Source organism: Tachyglossus aculeatus, chromosome X1, assembly GCF_015852505.1.
Source record: "Tachyglossus aculeatus isolate mTacAcu1 chromosome X1, mTacAcu1.pri, whole genome shotgun sequence".
NCBI lineage: Eukaryota > Metazoa > Chordata > Mammalia > Monotremata > Tachyglossidae > Tachyglossus > Tachyglossus aculeatus.
Genome location: NC_052101.1, coordinates 39,279,922 through 39,297,330, shown reverse-complemented (window position 1 = coordinate 39,297,330; position 17,409 = coordinate 39,279,922). Strand labels below are relative to the sequence as shown.

General features: G+C 49.3%; 1 protein-coding gene across 1 annotated transcript in view; it reads right to left on the bottom strand.

Annotated features, from left to right (window-relative positions):
- Positions 1-17,208, bottom strand: part of ERGIC1 (endoplasmic reticulum-golgi intermediate compartment 1) — a 96,103-nt gene extending 78,895 nt beyond the window's left edge. The window contains exon 1 of the mRNA XM_038773028.1: positions 17,136-17,208. Within this exon, the coding sequence (XP_038628956.1) occupies positions 17,136-17,155 (20 nt within the window). The 5' untranslated portion in view covers positions 17,156-17,208. The remainder of the gene's footprint in view (positions 1-17,135) is intronic.
- Between the last annotated feature and the right edge of the window lie 201 nt (positions 17,209-17,409).

Sequence of the window (17,409 nt, the reverse complement as noted above, 5' to 3'; positions counted from 1 at the left end):
CGGCCACTTGTCTGTCCCGTGACCTTGGGCATGTCATTTCTCGTCTCTGAGCGTCAGTCACCTCATCTGAAAAATGGGGATTAGGGCTGGGGACAGGGACTGGGTCCAACCTGATGGTCTTGCGTCTACCCTAGCGATTAGTACAGTGCCTGGCACATAATAAACACTTAAATACCATTTAAACAAAACAAACAACACAGGAGGAAAAGATTCACATGCACCTCAAGCGTGGAGGAGGAGGCACAGGGGGTGAGTTAGACACAAAGGCAGGTACCACCCTGCCCACCCTGTTGTTCTTTCAGACTGTGAGCCCACTGTTGGGTAGGGACTGTCTCTATATGTTGCCAACTTGTACTTCTCAAGCGCTTAGTACAGCGCTCTGCACACAGTAAGCGCTCAATAAATACGATTGATTGATTGTTCCTCTCTCCCCTCCTCTCCCCCACTTCTTCTGTCCAGCTCTCCTCCCCCTTCTGTTTCTATGGTGACTCTTTGCCCCCTGACACCCTCACTGTTTACAGGTTTTCTTTTATTTGGCTCTTCTGTGTGAAAGACTGGCCACGAGCCATGGATGGGAAGGGCATGATAGAGGGCTGGAGAGGGGAAGGAGTCTGCATCTTGAATTTCCTACTGGAGACCACAAATTCAGAAATCCTCCAGGCTTAAGAAAGCTGAAATACAAACCTGCCCGAGGGCTGTGGGGTGAGCTATCTGGAGAATGGGTGGGAGCAGAGGTGAGGAGTCCAGTGCGAAGTAAGGAGGTGAGAATTCAAAAACAATATGACCCTGAAGACAAACCCGGATGGAAATCCTGGTGATTACGCAGAGGGGGAAAGGTCGGCTTGGCCCTCGAGAGCCAAAGCTGATAGAGAACAGGGCAATTAATGAAACTCCTGGCCAACTGACAGAATCTCTTATCTTTGCCCTCTGTGTCAAGAGAAGGAAAACCGGTTGGTACCCCGGGGTGAGCCTGCTTACAAACCCTGGTCTCCGCTGACACCTATAAGGTGGTTGCATCATCAAAGGTACTTACTGAGCGCTTACTGCGACCAAGAGCATGGTCGTGGAAGTGGTTCTGACAGAAGGAGAACTTTCCGACAGCTTTCACGGGAGGGAGTCGAATTAGAGCCCAAATTTAGGGTTACAGATGGCCCTTCCCGGGGGCTGGCAGGAGCCTTGGCACCTATGACGCATTGATTCCGTCAATAAAAGGGCCTCACTTAGTCAGACACGCGTGCTACCAGATTATGTAACTTCGGAACAGCATCCCCCCGCCCCCAAGAGCTAACAGTGCTCTGTATGGTGTAAACGCTCAAAAAATATCACCAGTTGATGTACTACTAATAATAATGGCATTTATTAAGGGCTTACTATGTGCAAAGCACTGTTCTAAGCGCTGGGGAGGTTACAAGGTGATCAGGTTGTCCCACGGGGGGCTCACAGTCTTAATCCCCACTTTACAGGTGAGGGAACTGAGGCCCAGAGAAGTGACTTGCCCAAAGTCACACAGCTGGCAATTGGCAGAGCCGGGACTCGAACCCCTGACCCCTGACTCCAACGCCTGTGCTCCTTCCACTGAGCCACGCTGCTTCTCTTAGTGCCCAGCCCTTGGGAGACCCCAGGCCGTACTGAGCAAATCAATCAATCAATCGTATTTATTGAGCGCTTACTGTGTGCAGAGCACTGGACTAAGCGCTTGGGAAGTACAAGTTGGCAACATATAGAGACAGCCCCTACCCAACAGTGGGCTCACAGTCTAAAAGCAAACATCCGATAGAAGAGTCTACCATATTTGTGGGCAGGGAACCCGTCCACCAACGGTTCTACTGTTTTCCCAAGCACTTAATACAGCGCTCTGCACACAGTAAGTGTTCGATAAATACCACTGATGGACTGATTTTTCCAGCTGAGGCATTGGACGCCGAGGGTTGTGCTATAGCGAAGGGGAGAGGAAAGGGAAGTAGTGGTTGGGAGGAAGAAGGAGCGGGAAAGGGGAGCGGAAAAGAAGGGGAGTCAGGCAAGATAAAAATCCCGGAAAGGTGAAAGGAACCAGCAAAGGACCCTTACTCTGTGTTGCTGTTTTAAAGCCACTGGAAGTCTGGGCGATGGGGCAAAGTGCTCATTCTGTGTAGCCTTGGCGAGAGAAAGCCAGACAGGTATACTGGTAAAAAAGGCAAACCCTGAGCAACAATAAAAAGGGATGGCTTGCAAAACCAGCCAATGCAGGAGAAGTGAAAGAAGAATAAAACAGAATAATCAATCAATCAGTCGTATTTATTGCACGTTTACTGTGTGCCGAGCACTGGACTAAGCACTTGGGAAGTCCAAGTTGGCAACATATAGAGACAGTCCCTACCCAACAGTGGGCTCACAGTCTAGAAGGGGGAGACGGAGAACAAAACCAAACATATTAACAAAATAAAATAAATAGAATAGATCATGTACAAGTAAAATAGAGTAATAAATATGTACAAACATATATACATATATAGAATACCGATAATACTGATTGTATTTGTGTATATGTATATATGTTTGTACGTATTTATTACTCTATTTTATTTGTACATATTTATTCTATTTATTTTATTTTGTTAGTATGTTTTGTTTTGTTCTCTGTCTCCCCTTCTAGACTGTGAGCCCACTGTTGGGTAGGGACCGTCTCTATATGTTGCCAACTTGTACTTCCCAAGCGCTTAGTACAGTGCTCTGCACACAGTAAGCGCTCAATAAATATGATTGAATGAATGAATGAATATTTGTTAAGCGCTTACTATGTGCCAGGCACTGTTCTAAGCGCGGGGGTAGATATAAGGTCATCAGGGTGGGAGCACCCCAGAGAAGACAGGAACGGTCCGGGAAAGTTCTCTATGGGCAGGGAATGTGTCTGTTATATGGGGCTCTCCCAAATGCTTAACTTGTACTTCCCAAGCGCTTAGTACAGTGCTCTGCACACAGTAAGCGCTCAATAAATACGACTGAATGAATGAATGAAGAGTGCTTAGGACAGTGCTCTGCACACAGTAAGCACTCAATAAATATGGTTGAATGAATGAATGAAAAGTGCTTAGGACAGTGCTTAGGACAATAAATACGACTGATTGATTGAAGGGCACCATAATAGTTACAGCTGGCCCGGGATACGGAAAGGCATGTGGAACACACTTATTTTAGGAATTTAGAGGGAGACCTGCCCACAGCCAACATCCTAGGTTTAAAATACCAAAAGAATGACGCATCTGTTGCAAGTACGAATTTTACAGAGATGAGCAGATACTTGAGATTTTAGAGGAGCTGATTACTGTTTCTAAACATCACAAGGACAGCAATAGACACCTACCTCTGCAGTGCAAAAGACTTATTCAATCTAAACCAGGACGTTCTTTGAATCCTGTGGGTAATTTTCCTAACTGAGATTCTGATTGAATTTACCGTGGGAAGGAAGAACATCCTGAGAACCCTAAGATCCTGCTTATTACTTTAATGCACTTGGATTTACAACCTTTATATACCTTCAGCCCCACGGCATCTACGCACCTACCCATAATTTAATTATATTAATGTCTGTCTCCCCCTCTAAACTCTAAGCTTCTTGAGGGCAGGGAACATGTCTACCAACTCTGTTGCGCTGTACTCTCCAAAGCGCTTAGTACGGTTCTCTTTACACAGTAAGCCCTCAGAAAATACCATTGATTATGGAACTCCCCCTCTAGCTGGTAAGCTCCTTGTGGGTGGGGAATCTGTGTTACATTGTGTTGTAATAATAATAATAATAGCATTTATTAAGCACTTACTATGTGCAAAGCACTGTTCTAAGCGCTGGGGAGGTTACAAGGTGATCAGGTTGTCCCACGGGGGGCTCACAGTCTTCATCCCCCTTTTACAGATGAGGTAACTGGGGCACAGAGAAGTGAAGTGACTTGCCCAAAGTCACACGGCTTACAATTGGCAGAACCGGGATTTGAACCCATGACCTCTGACTCCAAAGCCCGTGCTCTTTCCACTGCGCCATGCTGCTTCATACAGTGCCCTGCACACAGTAAGCACTCAATAAATACGATTGAAGGAATGCATGATGATAAGAATAACTGTATTTGTTACACACTTACCATGGGCCAAGCATTGTACTAAGTGCTGGGGAAGTTAGGAGATACTCAGATCGAACAGTCATCATCATCATCATCATCAATCGTATTTATTGAGCGCTTACTGTGTGCAGAGCACTGTACTAAGCGCTTGGGAAGTACAAATTGGCAACATATAGAGACAGTCCCTACCCAACAGTGGGCTCACAGTCTAAAAGGGGGAGACAGAGAATAAAACCAAACATATTAACAAAATAAAATAGATATGTACAAGTAAAATAAATAAATAGAATAATAAATATGCACAATCATACACACATACCCTATCCCACGCGGGGTTCCCAGTCTAAGGAGGGGGGAGAAAACAGGTATTTTGTTTCCATTTTACAAATGAGGAAACTGAGGCAAAGAAGAGTGAAGCGACTTGCCCAACAGGCAACTGCCAGAGCCCGCGTTTGAACTCGGGTGGAACGAGCACGGGTCTGACCCTCGGGGGACCCGAGTTCTAACGCGGGCTTGCCTGTTGTGTGACCTTGGGCAAGTCGCTTCACTCTTCTTTGCCTCAGTTTCCTCATTTGTGAAACGGAAACCAAATACCTGTTTTCACCGTTTCACACCGCCCATGAGTAAGTCGGGGACCCTCTGCCCCTGGAGTCACTTTTTCCCTGCTTCTTCGGGACAGATAAGGGCTCAGAGCTTAAGGCCCACCTTTTTTTTTTTTTAAATGGCATTTATTAAGCGCTTACAATGTGCAAAGCACTGTTCCAAATACCTCCCCCCGGCCCCCCAACTACAGATTTAGTACTGGGCACCGCCTCAGCCCCGGCCCTTCTGAAAAATAAGGCATTCCTGACAAGGACTCTGGATGGCGGGGGCAGGAAAAAAGGTAGTCGGATGAACTGGATTCTCCTCCATTTTGGAAGTTCAAGACGTTCAGCTCTTCTCAGGCTCATCTTTTAGACTGTGAGCCCACTGTTGGGTAGGGACTGTCTCTACATGTTGCCAATTTGTACTTCCCAAGCGCTTAGTACAGTGCTCTGCACAGAGTAAGCGCTCAATAAATACGATTGATGATGATGATTCGGCCGGAGCCACAATTCCTAAAGGGGAAAGCAGGGCGGGGGCATGACTTTCTGGGAATTCTCCAAACCCCAAGCTGCAGGGGAGGCTCTGTTCTTCTGGCCACAGCAACGCCCTGGGCCCTGTTGCCAGGAAAGCAGCAGGGCACCTGGGATTAGCAGACCTGGATTCTTCCAACTTGCTCCAAAAGGCCATCTCCCAATCAACCAATCAAGGCTATTTACTGAGCGATCACTGGGAGCTGAACACTGCCCGAAAGCTTGAAAGAACACAAAATAGTATAAAATGAATAGCACAAAATTGAAGCAGCGTGGCTGAGTGGAAAGAGCCCGGGCTTGGGAGCCAGAGGTCCTGGGTTCTAATCCCGGCTCCGCCACTTGTCAGCTGTGCGACTTTGGGCAAGTCGCTTCACTTCTCTGGGCCTCCGGTCCCTCATCTGGAAAATGGGGATGAAGACTGTGAGCCCCCTGTGGGACAACCTGATCACCTTGTATCCCCCCCAGTGCTTAGAACAGTGCTTCACACATAGTAAGCGCTTAACAAATGTCATCATTATTTATTATTATTATTATAGTTGGCAGACATATTCCTGGTCCACAAGGAGCTTGCAGTCATTCATTCATTCAATCGTATTTATTGAGTGCTTACGGTGCGCAGAGCACTGTACTAAGCACTTAATATTACAGTCCTAATATGTTACTGGTCCCCACTACTCACATAAATCCTAGGCAATGGACACCTGGTGCCATGTTGGAAGAACTCCCTTATTTCCCTGTCCTGGTATTTTCTTCTGAGTGCCAAGCCCTGTTCTAAGCACTGGGGTAGTTACAAAATCATCAAGTTGGACACAGACCCAGTCCAATAAGGGGCTCGCGATCTACGGGGGAAGGAGGACAGGTATTTCACCTCTTTTTCACCGATGAGAAAGCTGAAGCACAGAGACACCAAGTGATTGCTCAAGTTCACACAGCAGGGAGAGGCGGGGCTGGGATGAGAATCCAGGTCCCCTGATTCCCAGGCCCGTGTTCTTCCCACTAAATCCCGCTGCTTCAACGCACTAGGGGTGGAAGACGCGGGCAGAAAAACCCCAGCCGAGTCATTCTTTAACCACATGCAGCATTTTCACCCCTAGTTGAGACTAACGCGGTTCCACAAGTGAAATAGGAATTCCTTCAAGTTCCCTGCGGTGGTGGGCGTAATCTGGTAGAAAAACTGAAATAGCGAGGTCCTGTGCCACCCCCTTCCCAACTTCTCCTTATTCCTTACTTCCCAGCTGGTACTGCCTGCTGTCAGGGCAATGTTTGGAGAAACAGAGGCCTCTGTGTCTTCTCCTCCATGTTACCAAGTGCCACGACTGGCACTCAAATACCGACGATGTTGAAGATTACATTGAGAAGAATACAGAAGGACGGTTTATACCAGACTCCAGAACCCGGCAGCTCTCTCCGGAGGGGGCCTCACCGTTTTCCATTCTCTAAGACTCACTGGGAAATGGGAGTTGGCGTCCTTCTTGATTCCTAATTCCGCTTTTACGCCATCCCACCACCCCATCCTTCTCTTTCCCTACCTTGGAAGCCCACCTCATCCATCTCTACCACCGGCGCCAATTATTAGTCACGGTCATCTACCGCGCCCGCCAGGCTCTTCTTCCGACTCTGAATCATTTTGATTTCTTTCACACATTCCTTCTCCCTTTCTCCATCCCTACCCCGATCCTTGGGGACTTGGATAGTCACATGGATGTTTCCAATGACCTTTCCGCCGCCCGCTTCCTCCCACTCCGCCGGGCTCCACCCCGCCTCAATAATTCACCCACTGGACCCCCGTTCGATCTCATCATCTCAAATCACTCTACAATCTCTAACCTCACCGATGCTGAAATTTCCACTCTCATACCACAATCTCCTCACCTGTCTTGTCTCCCACACATCTTCTCCCCCCAACTGTGCTATTCCTCCCCCAGAGATCTCCAATCTCTCGACCCCCTCCAATAGTCCAAAGGGGTGGAAGCCAGATCGCTATGGGGTCAAGGAGAGGACTGGAGGCGAGGATGTGGAGACAGCAGGTATAAAAAACTAGCTCCAGGAGTCTGGGAAGGAATGGTGAGAGGGGGACGGAGCGATCCTCCCTGGAGGATGCCATGGGAGGCCTTTTTTTTAGGATAGGGGATACAGAGACATGTTTGAAATCAGTGGGGAAGGAGCCATGGGTGAGTGAGTGGCTCAAGATGTCAAGAAGGGCACAAGTGTTTTCATAAGGTGCTGAGAGATGGGACTGAAGGTGCATCTTAGACTGTAAGCTCGCTGTGGGCAGGGAATGTGTCCATTTATTGTTGCGTTGTACTCTCCCAAGCACTTAATACAGTGCTCTGCGCACAGTAGCGCTCGATAAATATGACTCAATGAATGAATGAGTGAAGGTGCAGGTGGATGGGCTAAATTTTAAGAGAAGACGGGAGATCGCCTCGTGAGAAACTTCTGAGAAGTGATGAGAGTTAAAGAAGGAGAGGGAGGAGGGGTGCTATCGGGGAGATCACACCCGGTGGTTTGTCTGATCGATGGAATAGGTGACAAGGTCGTTAGGGGCAAGAGATGGGGGAGCAGGAGGTCTGAGGGGGGAATTCAAAGTCCGAAGCAGGTGGCCTAGCCCAGGAAAATGGAGGCCAAAAAGCGTGGAGAAGTACGGTTTCCGAGCAGAGGAGAAGGCAGAGTTTAAAGCAGGTGAGGATGAGTTTGAGACGGATGAGGTCCGCTTGGTGTCTGGATTTCTGCCAGCAGCGTTCCTCATCTGGAACAAAAGGGCAGAGGAAGTGCACTGTGGGGGTGATCAAAGGCTGCGGGTTGGTGCTGTGAGATTGACGGATTATTAAGCGTTGTGTGCAGAGCGGTGTTCTAAGAGTGTGGGAGCATTCAACAAGAGTTGGTAGTCACGGCCCACAAGGAGCTTACAGTCTAGAGGGGGAGACGGACATTAATTTATAATTATGTACATGAGTGCGATAGCAGAAATGGCCCTGAAGTCACCAATAACCTCCCTCTGGCCAAATCCAATGGCCGCTACTCCATCCTAATCCTTACTGCAAGCACATAGTAAACTCTTAACAAATACCATTATTATTATTCAAGGCTCAGTTCTGAGTGCCCTTCTATTCTCCATCTCCATTCACTCCCTCGGAGAACTCATTTTTTTCTCCCAAGCCTTCAACTACCATTCCTATGCAGATGATTCCCATATCTGACTCTCCAGCCCTGATCTGTCTCCTCTGCATTCTCACATTCATCCTACCTTCAGGCCCTCTCCATTTGAGTGTCCTGCCAACGCCTCAAATTTAACACATCCAAAACAGAGCCCATCTTCCCAACCTCCCTTTGACTTTCCCATCACTGTGGACAACACCGCCATTCCCTCTCTGTGTCACAGGCTCATAACTGTGGCGTTATAAATACCACTGATTGATTTTCCTCAACTCGCCTGGCTCACTCAACCCGCATATTCAATCTGCACCAAATCCTCTAGATTCTACCTTCACAACATCTGTAGAATCCAGCCCTTCCTTTTCATCCAAACTATCATGCTGATTCAAGACATACCCTCCCTTGACTACCAAACCTGCCTCCTCACTGACTGACCTCTATACCCCCTAGCTCGCCCTCTGGCCGTCTGCATCATTTTTCCCAAAATCTGTTCAGTTCAAGTCTTCCCGCTCCTCAAAAGCCTCCAATAACAATAATAACAATTCTGGTATTTGTTAAGCACTTACTGCGTGCCAGGCACTGTACTAAGCGCTGGGGTGGATACAAGCAAATCAGGTTGGACAGAGTCCCTGTCCCACGTGGGGCTCACAGTCTCAATCCTCATTTTACAGATGAGGAAACTGAGGCCCAGAGAACTGAAGTGACTTACCCAAGGTCACACAGCAGACAAGTGGCAGAGCCAGGATTAGAACCTACACAGCCTTTTGACCCCCAAGACAGTGCTCTATCCACTACGCAGGTTGCTCGTGGATGCCATCCATCTCCAAACAGAAACTCCTTCTCATCATCTTTAAGGCACCCAATCCCCACCACCCCGAGCTCGGGACGGTCCATGCTGCCAGTGCCTGGCTGGGTACGGCCCTCTTGCCCTCCTGGGGAAAAGGCAGGAGACGGCAAAAAGACGTGGGCTGTCAGAGCCAACCATCATTCCTCCTCTTCTCTTTTCCCCTTCCTCCTCTCTCCATTCCACCCTGGCCCTAACAGCGGTCATCACGAAGCAGCCACGTGACCCGACGTCATCATCGCATCATGTCACACGCCGCGCGACATAATGACATCCTAAGGGCGGTCCAGAGAGCGTCCGCTCGGCTCTTTGCACACTAAGCGCTCAGAGGTTTCATTCTGCCCGGCTCCTCTATCCCAAAACGTTCCCTAATGCTTCCCTGACCAAGCCTGCAGGAACCCTGGATGAGTTGGAAAGCCGGGGCCTGGTTACTGAGACCAAGTGGGACAATCAATCAATCAATCAATCGTATTTATTGAGCGCTTACTATGTGCAGAGCACTGTACTAAGCGCTTGGGAAGTACAAATTGGCAACATAATTGGGACAAGGACTTGGGACAAGGACTTGTGTCCGGACTAATTAACTGGAACAGGACTTGACACATAGTGAGCTCTTAATTCAAACCATCATTATTATTTAGCTTTAGCTCGACCTGGGCCCGACCTCACATCTAGAGGACAAGGGTGAGGCAACAGACAAAGAAACACAAACACACAGACACACACTATAATGCATTCTAACTCCACGGTCCCTGCACTTCACGGCAGGGGAACAGCCCGGACGGATCTAGGTCCGTACCCGGAAGCACACCTGCCTCACAACCTTGTTGACACGGGGTCAGTACAATGATTCAACAAGAGAAAAGCAGAGAGTTACAGCGGCTCAAAAAAGAGTTCTGTTAACGCAGTCCAATTTGACGATGTCAACTGCCTGCCTGCATTTCCCAAAGAAAATCTGCTACGCTTTAAATACAAATTTTTACCCCAAAGGGGTCCGTTCCCACTTCCCTCTACAACAGTAGCGGAATGGAGTTGGCACGCAAGACTTACAGCTCTTCCTTGGAGAAGAGAAGGAGACTAAGTTTCTAAGCAATAACGTTTTGCACCAGATTGGGAATCTTCCTTCACGCAGTCTTCAAAATGAAAAGGTACGAAAGGACTGTTGGCCACTTTTCTTAAGGACAACGAGTTTTTAAGGAGCAGAATGAAGCCAGCCAGAGTACCTTCTCGCCCTGACCAAGGCCACCTGGGGGGAAGGATGCGGGAAGATTGTTACCCAAATGTTGCCAATTTGTACTTCCCAAGCGCTTAGTACAGTGCTCTGCACACAGTAAGCGCTCAATAAATACGATTGATGATGATGATGATGAAGAGCTCTGGACTGCACATTCGTTCTGAGAGGGGAATGTATCTGCTAACACTGCTGCATCAATCAACTGTATTTATACAGCGCTTACTGTGTGGAGACCACTGTACTAAGTGCTCGGGAGAGTACAACACAGCAATGGACACATCAGACTCTCCCAAGTGCTTAGGGCAGATCTGTGCAACAGTGAGTGCTTGATAAATACCAGATTGATTGATTATAAAGTCCAGGGATTGCTATGAAAGTCCCAACCCCTACAACAATCTCACAAAGCCCTTCCCAACAAGAGCCCCCGAGGATGGAAAGACAGAGGCGGCTCCAACACACCTCTCTTGCCCCCACAACCAATGCGGAGCCTCATAGAGACTTTCTCTCCTCTCACCTTGAGCTCAGCACAACCCAAGCTGACACTAGAAGACAAAGCAAACGTCTGGGGGCAATTCTGCTTGACAACATTTTCAAATCCTGTTTGCTCAGGGGAAAGAATTTAGAGGGAAAAGTAAGCTGCTGGTTCCTCCTCGAGGAACCCTGGAGGAGCCCAGTCATTGTCACCTCTGCTGCAACTGCCGGTTCTACGCTCTTCACCAAGAACAAGACGGACACTAGAGAGAAATCAGCAACGGGGTCCTGAAATGAGGCTGCAAAGAGATGAGAAGTTGGCCCACTCTTTAACTCCACCCAGTCTTTCCTTTTTTATGGGTACTAAGCCCTTGACCATGGTCAAAGCAACAGCATCCCCCTCTCTCCCCACTTCCCAAACCAAATTTTTCCAAGGGCGTCAATTCCTCTCCATTTCGGGGAACAATGGAGCAGAGGTGCCAACTTTTCATTTTGATCCCAGGGGCGGAAAGAGGGCAGGGACTTTAGGGGGAGGAGGAAAAGGAGGATTAGGATGGAAGGGGCTTCCACGAACGAGCTGTCCAGGAAGCGACAATCGTGGGTCTTTTCGGCCATGACTGGAAACCGTCAAGTCTTCCGATCAGCCAAACGGTTCCAGGAGTCCGACTCGGAAAATTGGGGGGCCAGGAGGGGTCTGTGCCCATGGCACTGGTAGACTGGGCACCTATGGAGCTGTCTTTTCACTACTTTACTGCACTGCCTGCTGCTTCACTGGCCGGGGCCAAAATTGTGCCAGTGACAAAACCGACTGAAGTCCGAGAAAAGCCCTAGGCTTGGAAGATAAACATTGATTCTGTTACCTTATAAACCCAGTAGAGATGCACTGGCAGATCGGAAACCACCCCCTTGCCATTCTCATGGGGCAGATGACCGGGAGGGAGAGAGCCTCCCCAAAGGCAGCCTCGGGAAAGGACTGCGGAGTCCCTCACGGACGCCTCGGCTCTTCCCCAAAAGTCTCTCAGAACTGGCTAGCGTCTTCTCACCACCACAGCAGAAATCCTCTACTCTAGACGGCGGGCTCACTGTGGGCAGGGAATGCGTCTCTTTACTGTTATAGCATACTGAAGCACTTAGTACAGTGCTCTGCGCACGGTAAACGCTCAATAAATACGACTGCCCACAATGAGCTCGCCGTCTGGAGTAGCGGATTTCTGCTGGGGCGGTGAGAAGACGCTAGCCAGTTCTGAGAGACTTTTGGGGAAGAGCCGAGGCGTTCGTGAGGGACTCCACAGTCCTTTCCCGAGGCTGCTCTTTATGGATAGGGAGTGTGGCTGATCATTCGCAGTCCTATTTATTGAGCACATACTGTGTGCAGAGGACTGTACTGAGTGCTCAGGAGAGCACACTCTAACAACAAATAGACATAATAATAATGATGATGATGGTATTTGTTAAGTGCTTTCTACGTGCCATGCAGTGTTCTAAGCGCTGGGATCGATATAAGATAATCAGGTTGTCCCGCGGGAGGCTCTCAGTCTTCATCCCCATTTTACAGATGAGGAAACCGAGGCACAGAAAAGTTAAGCGACTTGCCCAAAATCACACCGCTGACAAGTGGCGGAGCCGGGATTAGAACCCATGATCTCCGACTCCGAAGCCCGTGCTCTTTCTACTAAGCCATGCTGCTTTCCACATTCATTCATTCAATTGTATTTATTGACAGCAGGGAGAGAGAGCCATCAGGGTCACCTATCCCTCTCCCCGATCCCCGTGGCTAGTAAAACCTCTCCTTGGCTTCTTCAGGCCCTGGTTTCAGCCCTCTCGACCACCCGGTGACGTGCGCCGGCTTTATAGGGGTGCAGGTGGGCTGGGTCAACGATGTGGCCAGAAAGCTGACCGCTCCAGACCGCTGCAATTGTAGACTCCAGGCTCTTTACAGAGGCAGTTCCTCTTTGAGATGCACAATGTGATCCCAAAATTAGGTCAAAAGAGATGAAAACCTGGCCCATTCTCTACCCCTTTCCAGTCTTCCTTTCTTTATAAGTAGTCAGACCTTGACGCGACAAGGGCATGGATAAGGGGCAAATCTAAAGACGGCGGGGTGCCATCGAGGCAGGTCGGGGGTGGTGGGGGCATGGGGCTGGTCATCACAAAATTAATATTTGTTAGGCACTTATTACGGGCCAAGCACTGTACTAAGCACAAGATAAGGTTGGATAAAGACTCAAGATAAGGTTGAGATAATACACAAGATACTCAAGATAACACAAGATTAGGTTGGATAAAGATAAGGTTGGATAAAATACCGGCCCGCAACCTCAACGCTTCAGGACTCTGCGTATCATTGCATTTCTGGAGGCCTTCCCAGACTGAGCCCCTTCCTTCCTCTCCCCCTCGTCCCCCTCTCCATCCCCCCCATCTTACCTCCTTCCCTTCCCCACAGCACCTGTATATATGTATATATGTTTGTACATATTTTTTTACTCTATTTATTTATTTATTTTATTTGTACAGATCTATTCTATTTATTTTATTTTGTTAGTATGTTTGGTTTTGTTCTCTGTCTCCCCCTTTTAGACTGTGAGCCCACTGTTGGGTAGGGACTGTCTCTATATGTTGCCAATTTGTACTTCCCAAGCGCTTAGTACAGTGCTCTGCACATAGTAAGCGCTCAATAAATATGATTGATGATGATAAAGACTCGTCTCACGTTGGGTTCACAGTCTAAGAGGGAGAGCAGGTATTTAAACCTTTTTTTTTTTTGCAGATGAGGTAACTGGGACACTGAGCAGTTAAGTGACTTGCCCGAGATCACACAGCAGGCCGATGGCTCTGGGATTAGAAAGCGGGTCCCCCGTCTCCCGGGCCGGTGCTTTTTCCACTAGGCCACACTGCTTCCCGACGAGAAAAGCGGATCAAACCGTGTCAACCCGCTCTGCATGAATCCCTGCAGGTGCAACCGCAACCCCACGAATCAACCAATGGTATTTCTTGAGCGTTTACTGCGTGCCGAGCTCTGTACTAAGCACTTCATTGCAACAGAATCATTTTGGGCAAGGAATGTGATGCTACTGGTGCCAGTCTACTTGTTTGGTTGCCTGTCTCCCCCATACTAGACGGTGAGCCCGCTGTTTGCTAGGGATTGTCTCTATTTGTTGCTGGATTGTACTTTCCAAGTGCTTAGTACAGTGCTCTGCACACACTAAGCGCCCAATCAATACGATTGAATGAATGAACGTGGGAAGCAGCATGGCTTAGTAGCAAGAGGACGGGCTTCGGAGTCGTAATCCCGGCTGCGCCACTTGTCAGCGGTGTGACTTTGGGCAAGTCGCTTAACTTCTCTGTGCCTCGGTTCCCTCATCTGTAAAATGGGGATGAAGATTGTGAGCCTCCCGTGGGACAACCTGATTACCTTATATCGACCCCAACGCTTAGAACACTGCATGGCACGTAGAAAGCACTTAACAAATACCATCATCATTATTATTATGAATGTCTATTTGTTGTTAGAGTGTACCCTCCTGAGCACTCAGTACAGTCCTCTGCACACAGTAAGCGCTCAATAAATAGGACTGCGAATGAGCAGCCACACTCCCTGTCCATAAAGAGCTCGACCCGAGCAGCTTGGCATTTGCGGGGGCACACCTCCCAAGCGTTCAGTACACTGTTCTGCACGCTTGGATGACTTCCAACGTGACAAGCCCCGTGATAAGGGCTGGGATTCATTCAGAGGTTGTGGGTTCAAATCCCAGCTCCGCCAGCTGTCAGCTGGGTGACTTTGGGCAAGTCACTTCACTTCTCTGGGCCTCAGTCCCCTCATCTGGAAAATGGGGATGAAGACTGTGAGCCCCCCGGGGGACAACCTCATCACCTTGTAGCCTCCCAAGAGCTTACAACAGTGCTTTGCACATAGTAAGCGCTTAATAAGTAGCGGCAGCGTGGCTCAGTGGAAAGAGCCCGGGTTTAGGAGTCAGAGGTCATGGGTTCAAATCTCGGCTCCGCCACTTGTCAGCTGTGTGACTTCGGGCAAGTCACTTCACTTGTCTGTGACTCAGTTCCCTCATCTGGAAAATGGGGATGAAGACTGTGAGCCCCACATGGGACAATCTGATCACCTTGTAATAATAATAATAATAGCATTTGTTAAGCGCTTACTATGTGCCAAGCACTGTTCTAAGCGCTGAGGGGCTACATGGTAGTCAGGTTGTCCCACTTGGGGCTCACACTTTTAATCCCCTTTTTCCAGATGAGGCCCAGAGAAGTGAAGTGACTTGCCCAGAGTCACACAGCTGACAAGTGGTGGGGCCGGGATTAGAACCCATGACCCCTGACTCCCAAGCCCAGGCTCCTCTCACTGAGCCACGCTGCCTCTCTCCCCAGCGCTTAGAACAGTGCTTGGCACACAATAATAATAATGGCATCTGTGAGCCCACTGTTGGGTAGGGACCGTCCCTATATGTTGCCAACTTGTACTTCCCAAGTGCTTAGTACAGTGTTCTGCACAGTAAGCGCTCAATAAATACGATTGAATTTGTTACGCGCTTACTATGTGCAGAGCACTGTTCTAAGCACTGGGGGGAATACAAGGTGCTCAAGTTGCCCCACATGGGGCTCACAGTCTTAATCCCCATTTTGCAGATGAGGGAACTGAGGCTCAGAGAAGTGAAGTGACTTGCCCAAGGTCACACAGCAGACATGTGGATGAGTCGGGATTCGAACCCATGACCTCTGACTCCAAAGCCCGTGCTCTTTCCACTGAGCCACGCCAGTAAGCGCTTAATAGATGCCATCATTATGATGATGCTAAATCAATCAATCGTATTTATTGAGCGCTTACTGTGTGCAGAGCACTGTACTAAGCGCTTGGGAAGTACAAGTTGGCAACATATGGAGACGGTCCCTACCCAACAGTGGGCTCACAGCCTAGAAGGGGGAGACAGAGAACAAAACCAAACATATTAACAAAATAAAATAAATAGAATAGATATGCTAAATGCCGGGCCTTTCTCAGAGCCATGCTGCTTCTCTCCCCAGCGCTTAGTACAGTGCTTGGCACACAGTAAGCGCTCAATAAATACGATTGATTGATTGATAGTAAGCGCAGTTGGGTAAGTTGGGTAGGGACTGTCTCTATATGTTGCCAACTTGTACTTCCCAAGCACTTAGTACAGTGCTCTGCACACAGTAAGCGCTCAATCAATACAATTGATTGATTGATTGATAGTAGGCGCTTAATGGATGCCATCATTATTATGATGCTAAATGAGAAGCAGCGTGGCTCTGTGGAAATCAATCAATCAAATCGTATTTATTGAGCGCTTACTATGTGCAGAGCACTGTACTAAGCGCTTGGGAAGTACAAGATGGCAACACATAGAGACAGTCCCTACCCAACAGTGGGCTCACAGTCTAAAAGAGCCGGAGCTTTGGAGTCGGAGGTCACGGGTTCGAATCCCAGCTCCGCCACCTGTCTGGCTGTGTGGCCTTGGGCAAGTCACTCCACTTCCCTGTGCCTCAGTTCCCTCACCTGTGAAATGGGGATTAAGACTGTGAGCCCCACGTGGGCCAACCTGATCACCCTGTAACCTCCCCGGGCGCTTAGAACAGTGCTTTGCGCATAGCAAGCGCTTAACAGATGTCAACATCACCACAAGCCAACTTGGATTTCCCACGCGCTTAGTCCAGTGCTCTGCACACAGTAGGCGCTCAATAAACACGATTAATTGATTGATTGATCACTCCACTTCTCTGAGCCTCAGCTCCCCCATCTGCAAAACGAGGATTAAGCCTGTGAGCCCCACGTGGGCCAACCTGCCCGCCCTGTATCCCTCCAGCGCTTAGAACGTAGTAAGCGCCTAACACATGCCACTATAAGTGCCACCACTAGGATGATGATTGTTATTATCTGATCACCTCGCAAATTCCCCAGCGCTTAGAACAGTGCTCTGCGCGTAGTAAGCGCCTAACAAAGGCCGTTACTATTGTTTTTAGACTGGGAGCCCAATGTTGGGTAGGGGCTGTCTCCATATGTTGCCAATTTGTACTTCCCAAGCGCTTAGTACAGTGCTCTGCATATAGTGAACGCTCAATAGGATTGATTGATTGATTATTATTCCACCTAGGCGGACAGGCCGTGGTCCCTGCCCCACGTGGGCCTGCTGGGCTCTGTGCAGGGATGGGGGGTCAGGGGTCAAAGGTCAGGGGTCAGATCTGGAGGCCTCACTCACCTCCTGAAGTCAAAGGGCATGTTGGAGCCGGAGCAGGCCTTGCGCCTGGGCTGGGATGGATTTGCAGCCCGGCCTGGAGCAGTGCGGGGGCGCGCGCACGCGCGCCCCCGCCGGCCCCGCTATGTGTGCGTGCGCGCCCCCGCGCGCGCGCGCCCCCGCTAGGCCCGCTAGGCCCACTGCGCCTGCGCGGCCTCCCACCCCCGTGGCGGCCGCCGGCCGCGCGGACCGGAAGTGACGCAGGGCCGGGACGCTTCGCGCCACGCCATTGGCCGCC